The 20,390-nt window shown below is 36.2% G+C and overlaps 1 protein-coding gene across 1 annotated transcript; it reads right to left on the bottom strand.

Annotated features, from left to right (window-relative positions):
* Nucleotides 1-278: 278 nt before the first annotated feature.
* On the bottom strand, nucleotides 279-8,299 carry LOC124639875 (trypsin 5G1-like). The gene is made up of 5 exons (XM_047177381.1): nucleotides 8,209-8,299; nucleotides 6,573-6,732; nucleotides 3,276-3,522; nucleotides 1,073-1,216; nucleotides 279-633 (listed from the first exon to the last, which is right to left on the bottom strand). The coding sequence occupies exons 1-5, from the start codon at nucleotides 8,276-8,278 to the stop codon at nucleotides 337-339; spliced, it is 918 nt and encodes a 305-aa protein (XP_047033337.1). The 5' UTR covers nucleotides 8,279-8,299; the 3' UTR covers nucleotides 279-336.
* Nucleotides 8,300-20,390: the final 12,091 nt, after the last annotated feature.

The raw sequence follows: 20,390 nt of genomic DNA, 5'->3' as shown, positions 1-20,390 counted from the left end.
TAATGATGATAAAAAAGTTGAATAATATTGTAGAACAACAATTTTGTTTGACAAAATAATGCCTATAATAAAAATAATGTAATGCACCATGTACCACATATGACTCATGAGACATGAAACCTAATAATTAATTCAGACCATGTGTGCCAAGCTGTACCCTAATAAATTCACCAGTTTTTGCTTGAAAGAGTTGTAAACTTCAATCTATCCTCATGAATGTTCACATTTGTAACGGTCAGTTGAATGATTAGCGGTTTTTGGAAGCAATAAAAAAACAATAGGATCTGCCGAAAATTTATTGAAAATTAAAAATTCAGTAGGTACGTACTGAAGAAATTACTGAACAGAACGTTTAGTTATTTTCTTTGTACGTTTTTGATTTTTCTTAGGTTTCATGGACTTGCCGATTATTTTGGCTAGTTTATTCAGTTTTATCTCATCTTCTTTGATGGAGCTTATATTTTTTTTGGTCTTTTTTGATACTTTCTTCTCATGGTGTTTGATGGTGTCATCTATCCATTGGGACAGGATCGTGAGTTTGGTGTACACTCCTGGGACGATGCCACATCCAGCTCCGAAGGAGGTGACTCCAACTTGTACGTTGTTCCATGTTAAGGGGCCTCCACTGTCACCCTGGACACAAAAAAGGAAGATTTTGTAAAATATTTTGTTAGCTATTATTTGCGGCTCAAACGGTTATGTAAAATAAATGGTTTTTCTTTCTTTCTTTCTTATGGCGAGATTAAACCAAAATTCCACCAAAAATGTGTGTAGTACGCGTCAGCGCTAGGCCATTGGTGGTATTCGCGCGCAGAAGTTATAGTTTACCAGAGTAGACCAAAAGAAACATTTTGTGTGCGTCACCGTGTTGCACCAATATTTACTTAACGACTTATCTACCTTATGTGCCAAAACGGTAACAAGTTTACACACTACTAGTATTCGGAATATCGACCGAGTCGAGCTCGCGTACTTGAGATCTGAAGTTAGTTGCGGAGGGCCATAACTATAAACTTTGGCGTTAATTACATATATAAAAGAGGCTAAAGCTTTAGAAGACTGAAATACTTACAACACAAGAATCCTTATGCAGGCCACCAGCGCAGAGCATCCTCTTAGTAATGCGTCGTTGTTTGCTGTAGGCGAACTGGCAGTTCAGCCACGCCACCACGGGTACCGTCACCTGTTGCAGGTTCTCCGATATATGGCCTTCTGGCTGGAATCAAAATGCAATTATTCAAAACCAGCTTCCATAGATCTGCAGTTTAGGGGCTGCGGTTTGCCAGGGCTGCGGGATTGTTCGAAAGAGTTACCGCGGCCCTGGTACATGAAAGGCCTACGACGGAACACGATGGTTTTTAGTCAGTAAGAGTCTGACACTCCCTCACCGCTGGTAACCCACAGCAGGAGGGGTCATTTGATGATTTTTGACGTGGTTAAAAAAAAAGGGGGAACTACTTTCCATAGACTGATGGGGATATTCTATGTCCTGTCTCACTTCGTTGTAAGGTACATCCCCTTTTATTGTTGAGATAGCATAGTCGTTTGTAAAGAGGCTGAAAAACTACACTTTTATAACATCAAATATTAATTGAAACAGTCCCCAAAGCCAAGCTCCACTTCCTATGTTTTTGTTGGGAAGAAAAACATAGGAGTGGAGCAACAAATTCCCTAGTAGTACGTTTGTGTTTCTATACATTTCTGTGAGTCAACATATTATACACACGTCGCAAAAGGATTCTGAATTATTTTCTCAGTTGCGCTGTGTATGTGTATTGAAAAGGGCGGGAGATACATAATGTATCCTCTTCTTCCTCCTGCCCTGTTCCCAATTTTATTTGGAGTCGGCGCAATATGTCATCCTCTTCCATTTTTCCCTGTCACTCGTCATACTGACACTCACTCCTTTCCTATTCATATCATCATTCAGACAATCCATCCATCTTTTCTTAGGTCTTCCTTTCCATCCATCTACATTCATACTTTTATAATGTATCCTGTAGAAGATAATTGATTAGAATCATTTTCAACACGAGTGACCGGAACTCAGATTTTTTAATAAAGAAACTGAATTCTGAAAGACATTCCAATGAAGACGCCTTGGGGCCACCTTTGTAAGTACATTTCTTTGTCATTATAATGGCGTAGACCTATTTACCCATCTCTGTTCCAATAAGAATTTAATATTCATCGTCACCGCAGATATTAAATCGAGTGCTAAGCTATAACATCTCAGGCTTTTAATATTTAAGTATCATATCACTTTTAATACTTCTATTAATTTCTGTCTAGACTTCGCTGCCAATATTAATTTTGACGTAAAGCTAAGCTAACTTATAATAAATCTTAGGTTTGTAATATTATAATAACATTTTTTAATATAGGGTTCATAGTAATTGTAAATATTTTTTTTTAAATATTTGATTAAAAACAATATTTATATTTTTATTAAAATGACAATAAAAGATTTTGTTTTGATTCCAAAGAAGTACTAAGTTAAAAAATATTCGATGCAATCGATTGTGACAAGTTTTAGTTGTTATTAATTTTAATTATATTATTTCCTCTGACTCGTAAATAATAAACGCTTAAATCCATTTTGGTCAAACGTACTTATTTAAGAACCACTTGGTTCATCAGTTACGATGCCTCAAGACAGACACTAATTCGTCAAACTATGTAGATATAACACCTCTTTCTGCGTAAAGGGTTATAATATATACTCTCTTAACATAATATAATATATAGCTTTTTCATTTCCACACCGATATTCTTATTACTTTTCTCATAAAGGGTGAATATATTTATAAAGGTGTATTTATGAATGACATCTTATGAAACCTGTCGGGATCAGCAATATGATGGAGAAGGATAGGGTTATTTACCCTGAAATAAATAGAACCTTCATTTATTATGCCGACTTTTAGTAGCTTACCTAGAGACAGTATAATTTTAATGAAAATCAAACTATGAATTTACAATTCTTCATATACTGTGTCTCAAAGAAATTTCATGACGCATTTACAAACTATATAATATTTGATTAAATTCGGTGCAGTAATTTAAATAAATAAACTTAGTTTTTGTAATCACCGTTCAGGACTATCACAACTATTATCACTACTAGGTTTCTACCAATCTCTCATAGTATCTCACGATAAATGGACTGTCGAATAGTATAGGTACTTTTCACTTCGAGTTCTTTAGAGATACAGGCTCTTCAGCTACAGAATATTATCATTACCTCTAGTATAGCTTAAATTTGGAAAACTCACCTGAGTAAAGCCCCATCCAGTAGCGTTCAAATGTGTTCCTTTCTTCAGTTTAACAATGTTGCCAGTATAAGAGATTTTATTTACTTTCTTTCCAAAAGTAAGACTTTCGTTCAATTTCAGGATGCAAATATCATAGTCACTGGTAACATTGGAGTACGATTCGTGTATTATTATTTTTTCTACGTCATACAGTTTTCCACCTTCGTCGACCTTGTCGGTGCCTACTAGGACTTTGTACTCTCTATCCCTGAAAATAGAGTTGGAAATCGTTTGATAAAGGGTTTTTAGGGTTCTGTATTTAAAAGGAAAAAGAAGTTCCTATTGCTAAGATTTTGCTGTCCGTCTTATACGTCTGTCTGTAACCAGGCTGTTTCTCATGGGCAGACAGTTGATCACATTATTTTTACCTGTTCAATAAAAAGTACCTACTGAAAACGAGTTCATAATTTATTTCAGATCTAGTCCATAACATTTAACAAAGACAAACATCTAAATAATTCATCCTCCGAACCTTTTCCCAACTATGTTGGGGTAGGCCTCCAGTCTAACCGGATGTAGCTGAGTACCAGTGCTTTACAAGGAACGACTGCCTTATCTGACCTCCTCAACCCATTTACCCGGGCAACCCATACTCCTTGGTTAGACTGGTGTCAGACTTAATGGCTTCTGACTACCCGTAACGACTGCCAAGGATGTTCAATGGCAGCCTAAATAATTAATAGATTAAATACAGGTCTTCTAAGTTTGGTTCACAATGACAAGTAAATTTTATAGATGTACCCTTCGTGTTCAACTCGCACTTTGCCAGTTTAAATGACGCAATAGGTACAGAAGAATATATTGAAAGCTCTTTTAAGAATATTGAATGTTTCCATAGATACCTATTGGAGACAAAAAAGGTATTCTTGTATAAGAATTGGACCTAAAACAATGCTTAAAGCTCTTTTTGTTTTATTAATATTGCGACTGATGGAAATTTTGCTGAATTCAGATGTCTTTACCTACTAAATAAAAGATTGTAATATTTTTTAATATTATACCGCTGTGTTGGACTGAGTGCTTAGTGTAGAAAGAAGATTGATTTTGAAAACAGTTATTGGTAAAAGGATATTTGTACTTGGACCTCATACCGTCAGTTGAACAAAGCTCCATTAAAGTAAAAGCTTCTTTACTAACTAACACTTTCTCTCATCTATTGCTAACATTTTCTTTGTCAACAAGATAAAAACAGTCAGCAATAGATTTAATTAAGCTTTAACTTCAAATTATTAACTACTCCCCCGCACCCGGAAAAACCTATGTCCTCTCTTAGACTCCAGATAATAATTTGTAATGCCCATTGTAGCTTTGGTGTGAAAAGATAGATAGATTTATTTTTTATATATACGGAGAATTATGTAATTCTACTGATGAAACTAAAACAATTTTCAACTATCTTTATTCTTGCGAAAGATTTTCACCAGATAAAGATAAAGACTATATTTATAAAAGAAAAATCTGTGTGAATTCATCGCTAATCCTTGCTTATTCAGGTCACAATCAGTTTATTGAATATGGTATAGGTTATATATGCCTTTCACGCACGTGAGTAATTTTTGGGGCTGTAAATCAAGTTGGAATAAATCGACTCCTAGACGTTTTTATGCCGTAGGACGAAACTGAAGGTTATTTTTTTAAAGAGTTATTACGATGGATGTGTGTATTTTTTAATGTTTTGTGTATAATGTAGTGTTTATTCATGTAAAAGTTCACTGTCATCATCATCCTCTGAGCCTTTTTCCCAACTATGTTGGGGTCGGCTTCCAGTCTAACCGGGTGTATGAGTACTAGGTGCTTTACAAGTTCACTGTGTAATTATTTATACATGCCTATAGGTTTTAAGTGTGTGGAGTGATGACTTGCGCAAGACGGCTGGCAGGAGCTGGATGTGAGAAGCCGAAAATAGATCTCAGTGGCGTGCACTTGGAGAGGCCTATGTCCAGCAGTGGACTGCGATAGGCTGATGATGAGGTTTTAAGTATTAAAGAGATTTTTCCTTGTAACATTTTGCTAACTTGAGTTATTTTTAATTAAATTAATTGAATACTCGTACAAAATAAACATGCAAAACAATATCAAATAACCCAAATACGAGAATTTAATTAAATGGTCGCTCAATTTTATTACTTGAGATTCGCTTTGGGACAGTAGAAGAATTCATTTAGAAAAAATCTTTTTTGTTGAGTTCTTTTTATTTGTCTTTGAGTATAGGCATTCAATTAATGTTTTTCCTTAGTAAGTATTATTAAAAAGACATGTTCGTTTATCTTGAATTGGACCGTGTCATTTTCATAAATAATGTTGTCTTCACAGATATTTAAGCGAGCAAAATATTGCCTTCCTATATCTATTTTATTGCGTAATATAAATTACCTAAGTAAAAAGTACCTATCGGTATCTAACCTTCATATTTTCTACATATCCAAAAACTTGAATATGTATACATTTTCTTTATTACATCGTGAAAAACGATTCTCGACATATTTATTAGTGCCCGGTTTTTTGCAACCAAATGTTATAAAACTGCTCGTGTATGATAGAACCCCCGCACCAGCGATCAGTGCCGTTGATACGCAGTGACACTGTGATATATCAGCATTATGGTAGAACACTTACGGCACAATACAATGCGCAGCAGTTAACACAAACTGCTCGTGTATGATGGATCCCCCGCACCAGTGGTCAGTGCCGTTGATACGCAGTGACACTATGATATATCAGCATTATAATAGATATACTTATGGCACAATACAATGCGCAGCAGTTAACACAAACTGCTCGTGTATGATGGATCCCCCGCACCAGTGGTCAGTGCCGTTGATACGCAGTGACACTATGATATATCAGCATTATAATAGATATACTTACGGCACAATAAAATGAGCGGCAGTTAATACAAACTGCTCGTGTATGATAGATCCCCCTCACCAGTGATCAGTGCCGTTGATACGGGACGACACTATGATATATCAGCATAATGCTAAGAATACTTACGGCACTATACAATGAGCGGCAGTTAGAACAAATTGCTCGTGTATGATGGATCCTTCGCACCAGTGATCAGTGCCGTTGATACGGAGTATCACTATGACACATCACCAATATGATACAACTACTTACGGCACAATACAATGCGCAGCAGTTAAGACGAACTGCTCGTGTATGTATTATGGATCCCCCACGGGCTATATGATAACTCAGGATTCTTAGATCTCTTCTTCTTTTCTATCTTAGGATTCTTACGATAGAAATACTTACGGCACAATACAATGAGCGGCAGTTAGAACGAATTGCTCATGTATGATAGATCCCCCGCACCAGTGATCAGTGCCGTTGATACGCAGTGAGACGATGTACGGCACATCCTCTATGGTGATCTTATGGCCGCCGATGATCCCCACATTTGGGGATTTCTCTTCTGGTAAAGATAAAAAAAATATCGATTAAAACTTTTTTTCTTTGTGAATGTATTTGTTTGGTTCTTTCTAATGTAGGATACTTTAAATAGTATATTCAAGCATTATGGTATATTCAAGTTATATGTAGACTGCTTTAATATTGTGTGTTACGATACACTTACGGTCTTCTGAAATGACACAGTTTTTACCCTAATAAGGAATAATCAGAAAGAAGCCGGGTATAAATAATACGTTGAATAATTAATAATAAGCAAGAATAATGTAGTGCATAACTAGCTTACAAATATAGAAATCGCTAACTTAGAAGAGCATCTAAACCTTTTCGAACTTAACAAACATCTTTTGAAAGCATTCCAGAAAAATACCCAGCCAAATGTTATTTTCTCTTACAAAAGCAACTGCATTACATATCAAAATTAATGCTTCCGATCGCAGCAAATGAGAAATCCAAGTTCTGAGCAATATCTCAGAAAAATTGGCGTAGTTCCAAAACTGCTTGATCTTAGTTTACCCTACTTTTTTACAAAGTAGAATACACAAGTAGACAATCTGCTTTTTGAAGCTGGGTCGGTAATATTGCAAGTAAGTGTACACTGGAAAGTGTTGTCCCTATTTTGTGCAACTAAGTGTAAGATGGTTATTGAGTTTTGGTTTAAGGTTTAAATAGTGTGATAGGTTTGCAGCTGTTTCTATTTTATAACTAAGTAGTACTTTTTGAGATGCGGCAAAACAGAAAAAGAGAAGTATTTTAACTGTTACTTTAGACCAAAAACTAAGTTGTTAATTTAGTTTTTTTTTAAATAATGTTGTTTTTTAGATGTGATATTATGGGTAGTTTTATTTACATAGTTATTAACATGGATATTTACAACACAAAAAAAAATATCCTAGTAAAACAATAAAAAAAATAAAATAAAAAAAAATTATATCTAAAACGCTTCAAAAATTCATCCCCATCGCTGTCAACTGGGAGCGTACCCAAGAGGTTGGCTATTTTTTAAGGTTTTTAAAAATAATTATTTTATTATTTAATTGTAACTTTTTAATTTTAATTTTCATCAAAGGTTTTCCCAAATCAAGAAATAAAAAATATGCACTATTTCCTAGATGATAAAGTATCTAATAGAAGATAATGATGATGTTGCTACTTTCAAACAGAAACTCAAAAGCTACTATTTGTCCTCCTCTTCTTCATAGAGATTTTATAAAATATGTATTTTTGTATGTATGTATTATCTTTTGCTTTATATATACCTATATATATGTGTATAATTTATATATCTTTACTATGTCCTTTTACACAGTCTATCTACTTCTCTTTATTCTAACTCTCCTACTACGGGTCTGCTGGAAGAAATTTCGATTTAGAAATAAGCAGTACCTTTGTACTATTTTATATGCTATGTCTACTTCTTTTATATTTTCACTGTGTACATAAATTGTTAAATAAATAAATAAATAATTTAAACACTTACTTTTGGCCTTCTTAAGACCGTAAGCACTGCTCAAACACACCAAAAGCACAATCACTCTCATTGACAACATGGTGAACCGTTATTGTCGCCATGACACTAGATCCACTGATATTTATAAACGTTTTATCTAACAGGAAAACTGTGCAATTCATTATTTGTTTAAAAAATCTACCACATAGGTAGGTACGTAATAAGTACCTAAGTACAGTTAAATGGAAAAGCTTGTTACAAAAGTTCGATTAATTACTAACTAGCCTCTTCCCAACTGTGTTGGGGTCAATTTTCAGTATAACCAGATGCAGAGTACCGATGTTTTGAATGGAGGGGGTTACTGGGGTTTTAATTTTAAGTGAACTTCCTATTGGTTGAAAAGGCTAAGCATATAAGTTTTTTATCATATAAATATTTCTAGGATTGGGTAGACTTGCCAGGATTAAATTTATGGATCCAGGATTTAATCATAATTACATAATAGGTACCCGAAATAAGCAAAGTATATTTTGTTTTGTATTATTTAAAAGAAACATTCTTACGCAATTTATTAACATAAAATAAAAATGATTTTGTATGAGGTCCATAATAATGAAATTTTACCGACCATACAAGCGCAACAAACAATTAGCATAGATTTCGTTAATGAGGTCATTTCAATAACAAATTCACGATAAACGAAGCTAATGAGCGAACTGTTTGGAACTTTATCAGAGAAAATAATTGTCAAGCTGTTGTATAATAATTATAATTGATATAAATAGCTACGTGGGTACATAATTTTGGCTATCTAAATAACAGTTTTGGAAAGTACTTTTTATTTTGAAAGGCATTTGACACGATAGCAACAGGGCCAAATATAAAAATATTTTAAGATCAGTTTTTTTTTTTCAAATCGATTTATACCAATAGATTGATAAGTTATTTTTATTTTTAGCTAAAATAAATTACCAAGTCGAAAAAGGTAGTTAGTACCTACAATAATAGACAAACAGTGGTAGCCATTTTTTTTTCCTTTTTTATACTTTCTGTCACTAGCAGATTTTCCGCGCGGCAACGCGAGCTTCTAATGGGCGTATGGCTCTAACGTAGGAAAACCGTGTGAATAAATCCGCTAGTGTGAAAGCGGTCTTAACCTTTACTAGCAAGCTTTCAAAAGTAAGTCTACATAATGAAAATAACTTCATTCTAAGGAAGATATTCACAAGCCAAAAGGTACAAAAACATGTGACTTGCTTGTTTAAGTGAATAAGGGGGAACAACATACCTTCAGAGCCCCCGCACACTGCAAACTTTTAGTTGACCGACAGTTTGTTCGGGATCATAAATCAGTATTAAAATGAGTGATAGTACGCACATAATAACGATCTGCTATTTACGACGTCCAAAATTATCATGACCCCTCCCGCTGTGGGTTAGCAGAGGTGGGGGAGTGTCAGACTCTTACTGACTAAAAACCGTCGTGTTCCGTCGTAGGCCTTTTATGTACCAGGGCCGTGGTAACTCTTTCGAACAATCCCGCAGCCCCAGCAGGCCTTGGCCCTTTTTTTTTGTTGTCGCTGGGTAAAAAATGCTGTTACGCATGCCCTTCCCCTCGGGGGACGGGAGAGGGGTGTGTATGTTCCCGGTATACCCACTAAAAAGGCCCAGCGGCACTCCGACCTCGCCTGAGTGGAGGGGGTCTGGGAATTTGGCGATTGCCCGCCTCACGGCAGGCCCCTCATGTCTCCCCCCCAGCGGGGAGGGGTCCTTATGATGGCCGGAGCACAAGGGGCGATCCTTGTGATGCAGGCGGTGGCACCCCCGCACCTGTCGCCCGTTGATCACCCCCCGGGGCGGATGGGGACGGACGTTGTGTTCGCCGTCTTCCACCCCTTCTTCGTCTGCGGAGCGGCGCCGCGAGAGGGTCGTTCTCCCGCATGCGCTCTGCCGCCTCCTTCTGTGACATGACGTCCTCACAGAAGGAGGCTACCGCGTCCCATGCCTCTTCACTTCCCAGCATGGCACTAATCACGCTAGGGAGCGAAAGGTCATCCCCGAACACAGCCACCAGGGTGCGGCGGGATTCAGCCCACGATGGGCACTCCTTGAGGGTGTGCTCTGCCGTGGGTCCCGCTGGGGTTTGGCCGGTATCAGATAGACCACAAACGGTGATTAAATTCAAGATTCTCCTTAAAATATTTTTTTGCCAACCATTGGGTCAACTGTCGGTCAACTGTTTAGTCTACAGTATGCCGCTTAAGAACACCACGACAACGTTTTTCATTTGTTTTCTCTGCCAAGCAAGACTTTCCGTATGTATATTAGCTCAGGAATTTATGTAAATATAAGGTACAGAGCAACTTTCTTGTCGATTCCGAGACATATTGTTTGTGTTACGCATTCTCAACAAGAATGAGATCCAAGCGTGTCGAAGTTTTTTATCGTGTTTCAAGAGCGTATTTTGTTGAGAAAGTAATGTTTTTCTTTGCAAAATGTGGAATAAAAGCATTTTATTGGCATCCGATTTCTACTTCTCTTCTTTTCTTCCTCCTGCCCTGTTCCGAATTTTATTTGGGGTTGGCGCAATATGTCATCCTCTTCCATTTTTCCCTGTCACTGGTCATACTGACACTTAATCCCTTCCTAATCATGCCATCTTTCAGGCAATTCATCCATCTTTTCTTAGGTCTTCCTCTCCATTTTTTTGGCATCCAATTTAGATACCTACCTACATATAATTTTTGAAATAGTTTGTTGATTTTTGTATCAATATAAGAAAAAACTATGCCATCACATCATATCACATTAATATTGTGTGTATGTTTGTAACAGTTATTTATAACAGTTGAACAGATATTAATGAAACTTGACAATCAGAATAGCGTATACCTACCTATGTAAGGTACTTTTTACCTTGGGGCGGGAAGAAGTTCTCTTGACTTTTAAATAAAAGCGTGAAAAACAACTAGTATTACATAAAATCTAAAGCTGTTTTGCTATAAATTCAGCTTGAAATACGTTTACCATCCATTATTTAGTACAAAGAACTTTAATAGAATTTGCGTCGGTTATCTAATGTACTTTTAATGGCACCCTTTGAGTTCTAGATTAAGAGAATAACGGAATTTTAGCTTACAGCTTCAATAAATAAAATTGTGGTAACTTTGCGTAGAAAATTGTATTTCAATAGTCATCAAATAGAAAATTAAAGTCTTTTTCCTTTGAGTTCTTATAAGAAACCATTTGAGAGCTACGGTGCCACAGACACACAAGCAGACAGTCAAACAAATAACACCCCTTTTTTAAGCCGGGAGCTACAACTAATGAACACATTTTGATGAAACATCGCAACAACAGTATAGTTATCGGCACGAATCTTGAGCTCTGACCTTCACCTGCGCAGAAGTAATTTATTGGGTCCCTTTTGTGGTATGAAGTGAGGCGCGGGGGCGGGCTAAAGCGGTGATTGGCCCGCAGTGCATCGCGTCATAGCCGTCACTCGGGATTGGTTCTTTGCTAATAAATCACTTCTGCGCAGATGTAGGTCAGAGCTCAAGATTCGTGCCGATGACTATAGGTGTAGTTAACCTGTAGATTACAAATCAGAATGGCACGGAGAAAAGTTCTCTCAAGACGCGGGTGAAATGCCAAGGAATTGCTAATAACTACAATAATAATATGTTGCTAACACCCTAACGACGTAGGCTGATGGAAAAGGGAGCAAGATTAATGTCTTGGAAGTACAAAATAATGAGATGTGTATGAAGCCTAACGAGAACAACGATATTCGCGTCGGTGAACAAAATAATCAGTGTAACAGCGTTTTCACATTGGCGGGTTTTGTCGCGCGTAGCAAACTGTGTATGCGCGACGCGTTCCCAACGGAAATAATCTGTTGCACAGTTCCAGTCCTCTTTTTTTTTAAAAAGAGATTATTACACATTACCATGCTACTAGTATACCAGTTATAGTCGTCAATTGTTTGTTATCGCGCGTATACGCGTCATACCGCCCATACAAACTGAGCTTTGCCTTTTGGAAAGTGTGAAAGCGGTGTAATTTTTACTAATGTTGGGTAAAAATGCGAAAGTAACTCATGTCTATCCGACCCAATTTAAATGAAAGGTGCACTGAAAGGTGAAAGCTATAAAAGCTTAGAACCTCAGAAATTATATACTAATAGGCTACTCTTTATCCGAGAATGAAAAGTGGGCTCGCTAATAGAAGCTGGTTATCAACTGCATATGTAACAGACCAACAATACACTGCATTTCAAAAAAACGACCACCTAAACGGACAACAAGAATTCACTCACTAAACTCGGAGCACGTTCAAAGCAATGTCAAATTAAATCTCCTCATCTCGTGTAACAGATTAGCAGAAACTGCCAGGATTCATGCAGCGAGTTAGAAATGGCGACTCCTTTTATTTATATCTCTTTTTTTTTGCTTTTTACTCGACTTTTGTGTAGACCCTGTTTTGCTGCAATGCTGTGTTCAGTTTTTCTTCTTTTGTTTTTTATTTTGTGGCTGGTAATAATTTTTGGTTTGGAGGGTTGGTGGGATTTTGACAAATAAATTTAATAGGAAGGAGACAATTTATGAGGTAATTTCAATAACAAAGATTATTTTATAGAGACGATTACCATTGAAAAACGCCCTATCTCTCACTGTTATAAAATAAAATACAAAATAGTTATGGGAAAATGGAGCTTCGTGCATAAAATATTGCAATATAATTAAATAAAAAATTTATACTTCTATACATTTTATTAAATTGCTAAAACTGCAAAATAGTGGCTTTCATTAACAATCGCGACAAAACTAAGTTAAAGTTAAAGCTTAACTAAACTGAATGTTGCCAGCATACAAAATTGAGATTCAGCAACTTTTAAGTTACGCAAATATTTAGTTAAGTTTTGATGGAAAACTGTAAATGTTGCCAACATTATTGCATCTACACTCGAGTGCAACGAAATTGAGTTAGTCGATAAATATTAATTTTATTACTATGAAATATTGATCGCCTCCTATTCTAGGTGTCCAGGTCCAAAGTAATTTTCAATCAGTAAAGTAATAATTAGTTAGGTTCCAAATTAATTTAATTTAGCTTTAGCTAGCTATGAACTTATTAACTTTGGTTTTCTTAAAGATTCTTTCAGTATTAGAATATAAAGGTATCAATACCATTTTCTTCAAGTATTTTTCCATTAAGCCACCTCTGGAAAATTTTATAGTCAATCAATATAGGAATATTTTCCTTATAAAAAAATAGAAAACGCAAAAAATATTCACGTATGCAAAAAAAAAACAAAATGGCTACCACATAAAAATCCCTTAACGAAGAACCATTGAAGCATTTGGCTGTGATCCAAAATATCATGTTTCATAGATACAGCGCTGACCCAATTTAGTTCAGTTGCTATTTCAGCGGTTTTTCAGCCAGTTAGCCTTATGGCCGTAGGGAAAAAAAAGCACGATTGAAGCTGGAATTACTGCAATTCAAATGGTTAAAAACTTTTTGTGTAAAACTTGCATTTGCATAATAATGCAAAATGCTTAATAACTCATTTTTTAAAGATGGCTATAACCTATTTTGGTCCAGAAAAAAGAAGTACTTCCTATGGGATGCAGGGAAACCATGGGCGGAAGCTAGTACCTAAATTAGAAGCAGCAATACCTCAGTGGATAAGGCCTCCGCGTTTACGGTACAAAAGTCGTGAATTTGACCAATCTTATTTGCACTAAATATGTAGATATGAACCTACTACAGATAAAAGCAAAGTTAACTTACTAAGGTTTTAATGAAGGTTAACCCCGAAATACTCAAAAGTCTTACTTAACTTTAAGCTCATTTACGTAAGTGTCAAAAATTAAATTATGTTTTGAGCCGTTTTTTTTTTCTACTTGCAGTAATGACTACCTACATGAAGACCAAACCTAAAGACACAAATGAACTACCCATAAAATTACAGTAAAAATAAATTCTAAGACCTCCAATTATCTTTTCAATTCCAAATACAATTCGTTCAACTCAATATACCTCAAAAAGGTAGAACATAAAGTGACTGGAAGAGATTTCTGACACAGCTACGCAGTTCCTAGAACAGACACGAACAAAGAAATTGTTCTTTCTTGACAGGTTTAATGGACGTTCTACATGGAGAACAGAATTACAAGCGGAGATGTCATAGTAGAAAATCTCCTAATGCAAATAAAAAACATCTAGGTATTTATTATGAATTTCCTCGTTCGATTTTCAAAGTAAACAGTTGTTTTTAAGAAAAAAGTCGCCAAAATGCGGGTGTTAGAGATAAGAGGGACATTACTGGCTATACACTCATACACTTTCTTTGAAACCCACCCATTATTTTTGAAATAAAATCACCAATCAATAAAAACCAGTCTTTGACGGATTAGTTTTGATTTGTCAAGGAAGCTGAACGCCTCGTTAGTCCACTAGTAACTAATAGTTTAGATCAAACCCACAACCAAATGTATTTATTGCAAACATAGGCAATAAGTACACAAGACATGATGAAGCATACATTATAACAAAAGTCCGCTATGCTATGCTATGTCCGCATGGATGGTCGCGTGTTTATGGTTACCGTACGTTATTTGACCTACATGAAGGCGCCCGACCTACCAGCCTTATGGCATCTCCGCTATAATTCCTTTCTCCATGCCATTTTACGCAAGGATCCCCAACCTTTTAGTTACGATGTAAGGCCGAATGTTTTATTACTGGGAAACCTTCGATATTTGTAGTCCTTACTAGTCAGCGGATTTTATGAGGATCTTCGGTTTTCTTTTGTATTTTTAGATTGCTAGACGTGGTTTGCTTTTTTACTTAGAATCAATATCAAGAAGAATTTAATTTAAAAATTATTGCAAATAATTATTTTTCATATCTATTTAATAAACTCACTTTAAATAATTTAACTGTAAGGATACAATCAAAACCAGCTAAATATATGTACCAAATATAGCTTAAAAAGCTTTAGGTAACGAGGATGTCAAATACTTTTTATCCATATAAAACCTTTGAAAAACTAATAATTTTTAGATAATACTTTCAGATAAAACTTTTTCATAAAATTTCCTTACATGTAGATAGTTGGACCAAAACCACATTAAGGTCGAAATCTTTTCCATCTAATTGTCCACCATTGTCTAAAGATAATGTACCGGAGGAAGCCTATTGTTCTAGTAAGTTCTGCCGCTAGTTTCCTGCCTTTAAATCATTCTGGTTCTAGCTCAGCGCTTTTTGTTACAATGTGGGTAGTCTAGGATAATTGTGGAAAGCATTAGATTGTGCTTTTGTTTTAGATCGTGTAAATGTCTTTTGATGATTTTATAGTTTTTATAATAGTTACGCTATACTGTCGCTTACGTTTTGGGAGAACCATTTCCTGTAACCGGGTAAAAAGAAGCCTATGTCTTGTTGCAGGCACTTTACACAATCAAAATGCGTTTATTCAAAGTAGGCCGAAAATCAGCACTTTTCGAATGTCAGCATTACATAAGACAGTCTTCAAAAACTCACATCCTTCACCACTTCCTATGTGTTATATTATGCATAGGTACGAAGTATCAATTAAGTCAATTTAATAACATTTGTGTGAAAATACAGCTACTATCTATACATATAATAAATCTGTAGAAAAGTAATTTTTGTACATTGAAGAAATTGACAAAAAAAATAGCCAGCATGTTAAAGGATAACTAACAGAACCCATTTCCATCATTTTTGTAATTTTTGTCTGTTTGTCTGTTTATCTGTTTGTTTGTTCGGGATTCACGTAAAATCTACGAATTAAAAGCAAACAATGCTTATATACAAGAATTCTACGTAACTTGGGGTATTACTTAGTTTTTGTTTCATCGAAATCGATTCACTCTATCAAAAGATATGATTAATTTTGTGAATTCAAGATGTAAAATATTACGACACGCAATCTATTTGTCAAAACTGTACATTTGAATGTTGTACTTATATTAGTTGATCGGCCTATTATTAATCTTTACACAGAAAATCACACCTTTATAAGTAACTTCGGAAGAAAAAAAAAATGAAAATTTTGTTTAGCCAAGGTTAAAGTAGCTCCATCTGTGCTAAATCTGTGGTAAATAAAATACATCAAATTTGTCAAAGGAGCGAGGTGGTAAATGACAATATTACCATACATTCTTTATAGAGGACTATTATTTCATATTCATATTCATATTCATATTCATATCATTTATTGCTTATTTTATATTTCAATAGATGATCAATAGAATTATTCTTTATTTCAATAGATGGAGTTTTGTATTTTCCGTATTTCACCATATTTTAACACGTAGTGTAATTTTTCGACAGACATTTCAATAGTGTTTGTCAGTTTGCCGTGCCACATCAAAATCCAACTATAATTATTACCTTGATGAAAAGAAAATTAATAGTTCTCAGCCAAATTTAAAACAGTGCCATCTAAATTATTTTTTGAACATTATGTCAAAAATGATGACTTTAGTGGAACAATTAATTATCATTTAAAGTTACAGATGGAGTTCATATCAGGATTTTTTCATAAACATAGTTTAGCTTATCTTCCACTAATGTGGTGGCCTTAAAACAAATTACTTTGAGCGAGTAGTATTAAGTAGACCTTAATTATTTTTTCTGGTGCAAAATATGTAAACTTAATCCTAGAAGAAATGAGGATCTATCTCTCGCAAGCGCTGCGTGAGGAAGGTAATGTAGGATTCTGTAGCTTTAAAAACAAGCCCAGATACAAAGTGCAGATAAGAAATGGGAGCTCTCTCTATTTAATACCATACACACGTAAAATGCTTTATGCGTCTGAAAACGTACAAATTACGCGCCGCATACCAGAGACATGCTTACTTTCAACTTCTGATCGCAAATACACTGTTCACGATTACGAACAGTCTCAGTAAGACCCGAGCCAAGTCTAAAAACCCTAAAAAACACCTTTTATATAAAACTACGTTTGATGTCATTTAATCACAAAGACAGAATTGTTCTCTGTTGCAAATCCTATCCACCTATATCCTATCCTAATCCAGAATGCATTGCAGGTGTGCATTGCACAAAAACCAATGGTATCCTATTCGAGAAGTCAAAAGAGTTGACCTGCCAACGTCAGCTTCTGCGCTAAGCAAGTGTTCTTAATAGTACCATCAGAATTACATTCATCGTTGAATGAGGTGAATAAATTTTCAGAAACCACAATAACAGTAGGAGCCAAAGCGTATTATCGCTTCATAGAGCTCTGATTGGCCCCAGGTGACCAAGTCAGGTCTGATTTGTTCGTTCATCAGATCTTTGAAAGTGTTTCGGTGGATACTTACTGTCGTCCTCTGTGACACAAAATATGGTATATAAACGTCCTCCGCGAGAGCGAAATTTTCCCGGTGTGCGGTAGTGACGCACAGTATACAACACTTATGTTTCTTTTGATTTGCTGGCTCCACCAAGAAATGACAAATTGCGAGCGTACATTTTGAAAATCTTGGCAAAACTACAGGTTTCAAGTACGAACACATGAAGTGGACTCTCACAGATACGTACATTTTGCCTATTCGTGAACTAATGCAAACATTTCGGTGGAGTCCCGGCTTAGGCCTCCCCCACATTAGGCGTGCGCGATCCCCGGGCGTGTGAGTAGCGCGGGCGCCGCGCGTGCGTCGCGAGTGCGTTGCGTGAGCGTCGCGTTTTGCTGCCCTGCGGCATTTGCAGCGCGCTCGCGGCGCGCACGCGCCGCTCTCCTTGACATTTAAGAGGACGAATTGGAATTTTTGGCGCCAAGGATGTCAATTTTTCTCAGTAAATACAAAACGGATCAAAATACAACTTGGTTACCTGAAAGTTCATGATATAAGCCTTATTTTGTTAGTTGTAGAAACATGATTAGGTAACTTTTATAACAGAGAAAAATATATCAAACATACCTCTTTTTAAAAAGAGATTCACATATTATGGGCAAACGGGACCGATTTAAGCCTCTTAACTTTTTTAGTAGTTGAGTATATACATACTCTTTAAAATGGTAGTAGGAATTTTTATTAAATTATCATTTCTAAATATTAAAATTACAAAACCATTTTGTCGCTTACGACTTTTAGTTATAAGCTAGCGCGCGTATTGTTATCCTCGCCCCGCTCAGACGCTCCGACCCCTTTTGGCGCCTTAGATGCGCGTGCCGGTTATGGAATTATTGTTGACCACTTCCTCGCCTTAACTGCTAAGGCGTTTAGCGGGCGGCGGGGATAGCGGGCGAAGGGGTAAGAACGCAACTCGAGCGCCGCGTGCTCGCCGCGAGCGCGTCGCTTGCACTCTTCACACATGCCGCAGGGCAGCAAAACGCGACGTTCACGCAGCGCACTCGCGACGTCCGCGCTACTCACACGCCCGAAGATCGCGCACGCCTAATGTGTGGTCAGCCTTACCATGAGTAAGTGAAACTATCCTACCCTATGCGCCTGCTGATGATGATGACTCATTTTATCATCCATCCAGCTATTCCCCAACTATGTTGGTGTTGGCTTCCAGTCACCGAATCTGTTTGAGTACCAATATTTTGCTTGGAGCGACTACCTATCTACCTATCTTTAATCCAGTCAACTACACAAGACGATATCCATGGTAAGACTGACAGACTTTCTGGCTTCTGATTAGTCGCAGCAGCTGCAGAAAATGTACAAATGACAGCTTTGTCAGACTCAAAGCTAGACATATATTTATTTGATTATAGCTGTTTCCTGTGAAAATTACTTACGCACCATATACGTAATAATTTTCCAAATTGGCTGAACAACGTCACAAACTTTACTTTTTTTGTTTAGATAAATGGTCACATCCACAACACAACCTTGATCAATGAATCTATGCGACTGCTAAGTGCTAATCCTAATTATACTGTCACGTGAAAGAATGCACGTACGGGATAAGTAGTATTTTGACGATTCTATATTGCCCACGCAGACGAAGTTGCGGGCAACAGCTAGTTGATAATATAATCCATATTTGTGGTATTCGAACATAACTCTATTTACCTCAAAGATTTTCCACTCAATATTTCCCGGAATAAAACGTTCATTTCCCGCCATGATACATGTGGAATTTCACCTAAATTCGTTAATACCAAGCGTGAGAGCATTTCAAACAAAGCCTCAAAGCATTGCAGTTTTAAGCCCCGTAGACGTCGAGTATTGTGTTCAACCTCCTTTGAGTAAGATTTAAGGAAGTACAGTACAAAAGGGTTTAATGTTTCTCAAAGGCGAGAAAAACCCTTCACATTTAAATAACAAAGTCTCAAGATCCAAGATCAGTCTTTGAAATTTCATCCCAAGATTAAAATCTTAACGTAAATAAGGAAGTTGTAAATAACTTAATAATTTAAAAAGTCCAAAAGACTTTTTTAATCAAGACCTTTTGCTCCCCAAAGTAATTTAGCCACAGGTTTTCATGAATAAACATAAAGTTTCTTCGTGTTACATGTACTGAAAATGGTAATATTTCGAGTAAAATTCAAGTAGGTAGACTTAGGAAATCTATGCATACAAAATACCTAAGTAGATATTATTGTTTGAAATATCTAGCATTTCTTTGAACATAACTCCACGTATTACTTATATTAATTTATTAATATTAATTTCATATTTATTACAACGCGTCTAAGCTTTTAAGCTGTAGCTATCATTTACATAACATTTAGAGTAGTCGCACACTACACAATTTTAGTCGGCCGATAGTTGGTTTCGGCTCATAAATCTGTATGAAGATGAATGCGCAAAACACATTACAAAGACCAGATATTTAGCCGGTATTAGACCGCCTGAAAACTGTAATAAGAAATCAAGATTTTCTATAAAAAAATTGCCAACCATCGAGTCAACTGTCAGCCGACTTTTTAGTCTGTAGTTTGTGGCTTCTCTTACATAACATTTATTATTCAAACAATTCTCACAGGCACTTACATCATATTTACAGAAACAACCTTTGAATTTGAAACTAGATTTCGAATTCAGAACTGAATAAACAAAAAGCATGTTTCGCAGAAAACGTCAACGAATTTGGCAAAGGGAACGCGAACGTTAGTATTCAGCCAGCATCAAAAAATGTTTGGAGATGACATAAAGCCTGTAATGAACTTGCTTGCTCCAAGGTTCGCACGTTACAATGCTTCAGTTGCTCCCGAT

Source organism: Helicoverpa zea, chromosome 19 (assembly GCF_022581195.2).
Source record: "Helicoverpa zea isolate HzStark_Cry1AcR chromosome 19, ilHelZeax1.1, whole genome shotgun sequence".
NCBI lineage: Eukaryota > Metazoa > Arthropoda > Insecta > Lepidoptera > Noctuidae > Helicoverpa > Helicoverpa zea.
This window is presented reverse-complemented; position numbering and strand designations above follow the sequence as displayed.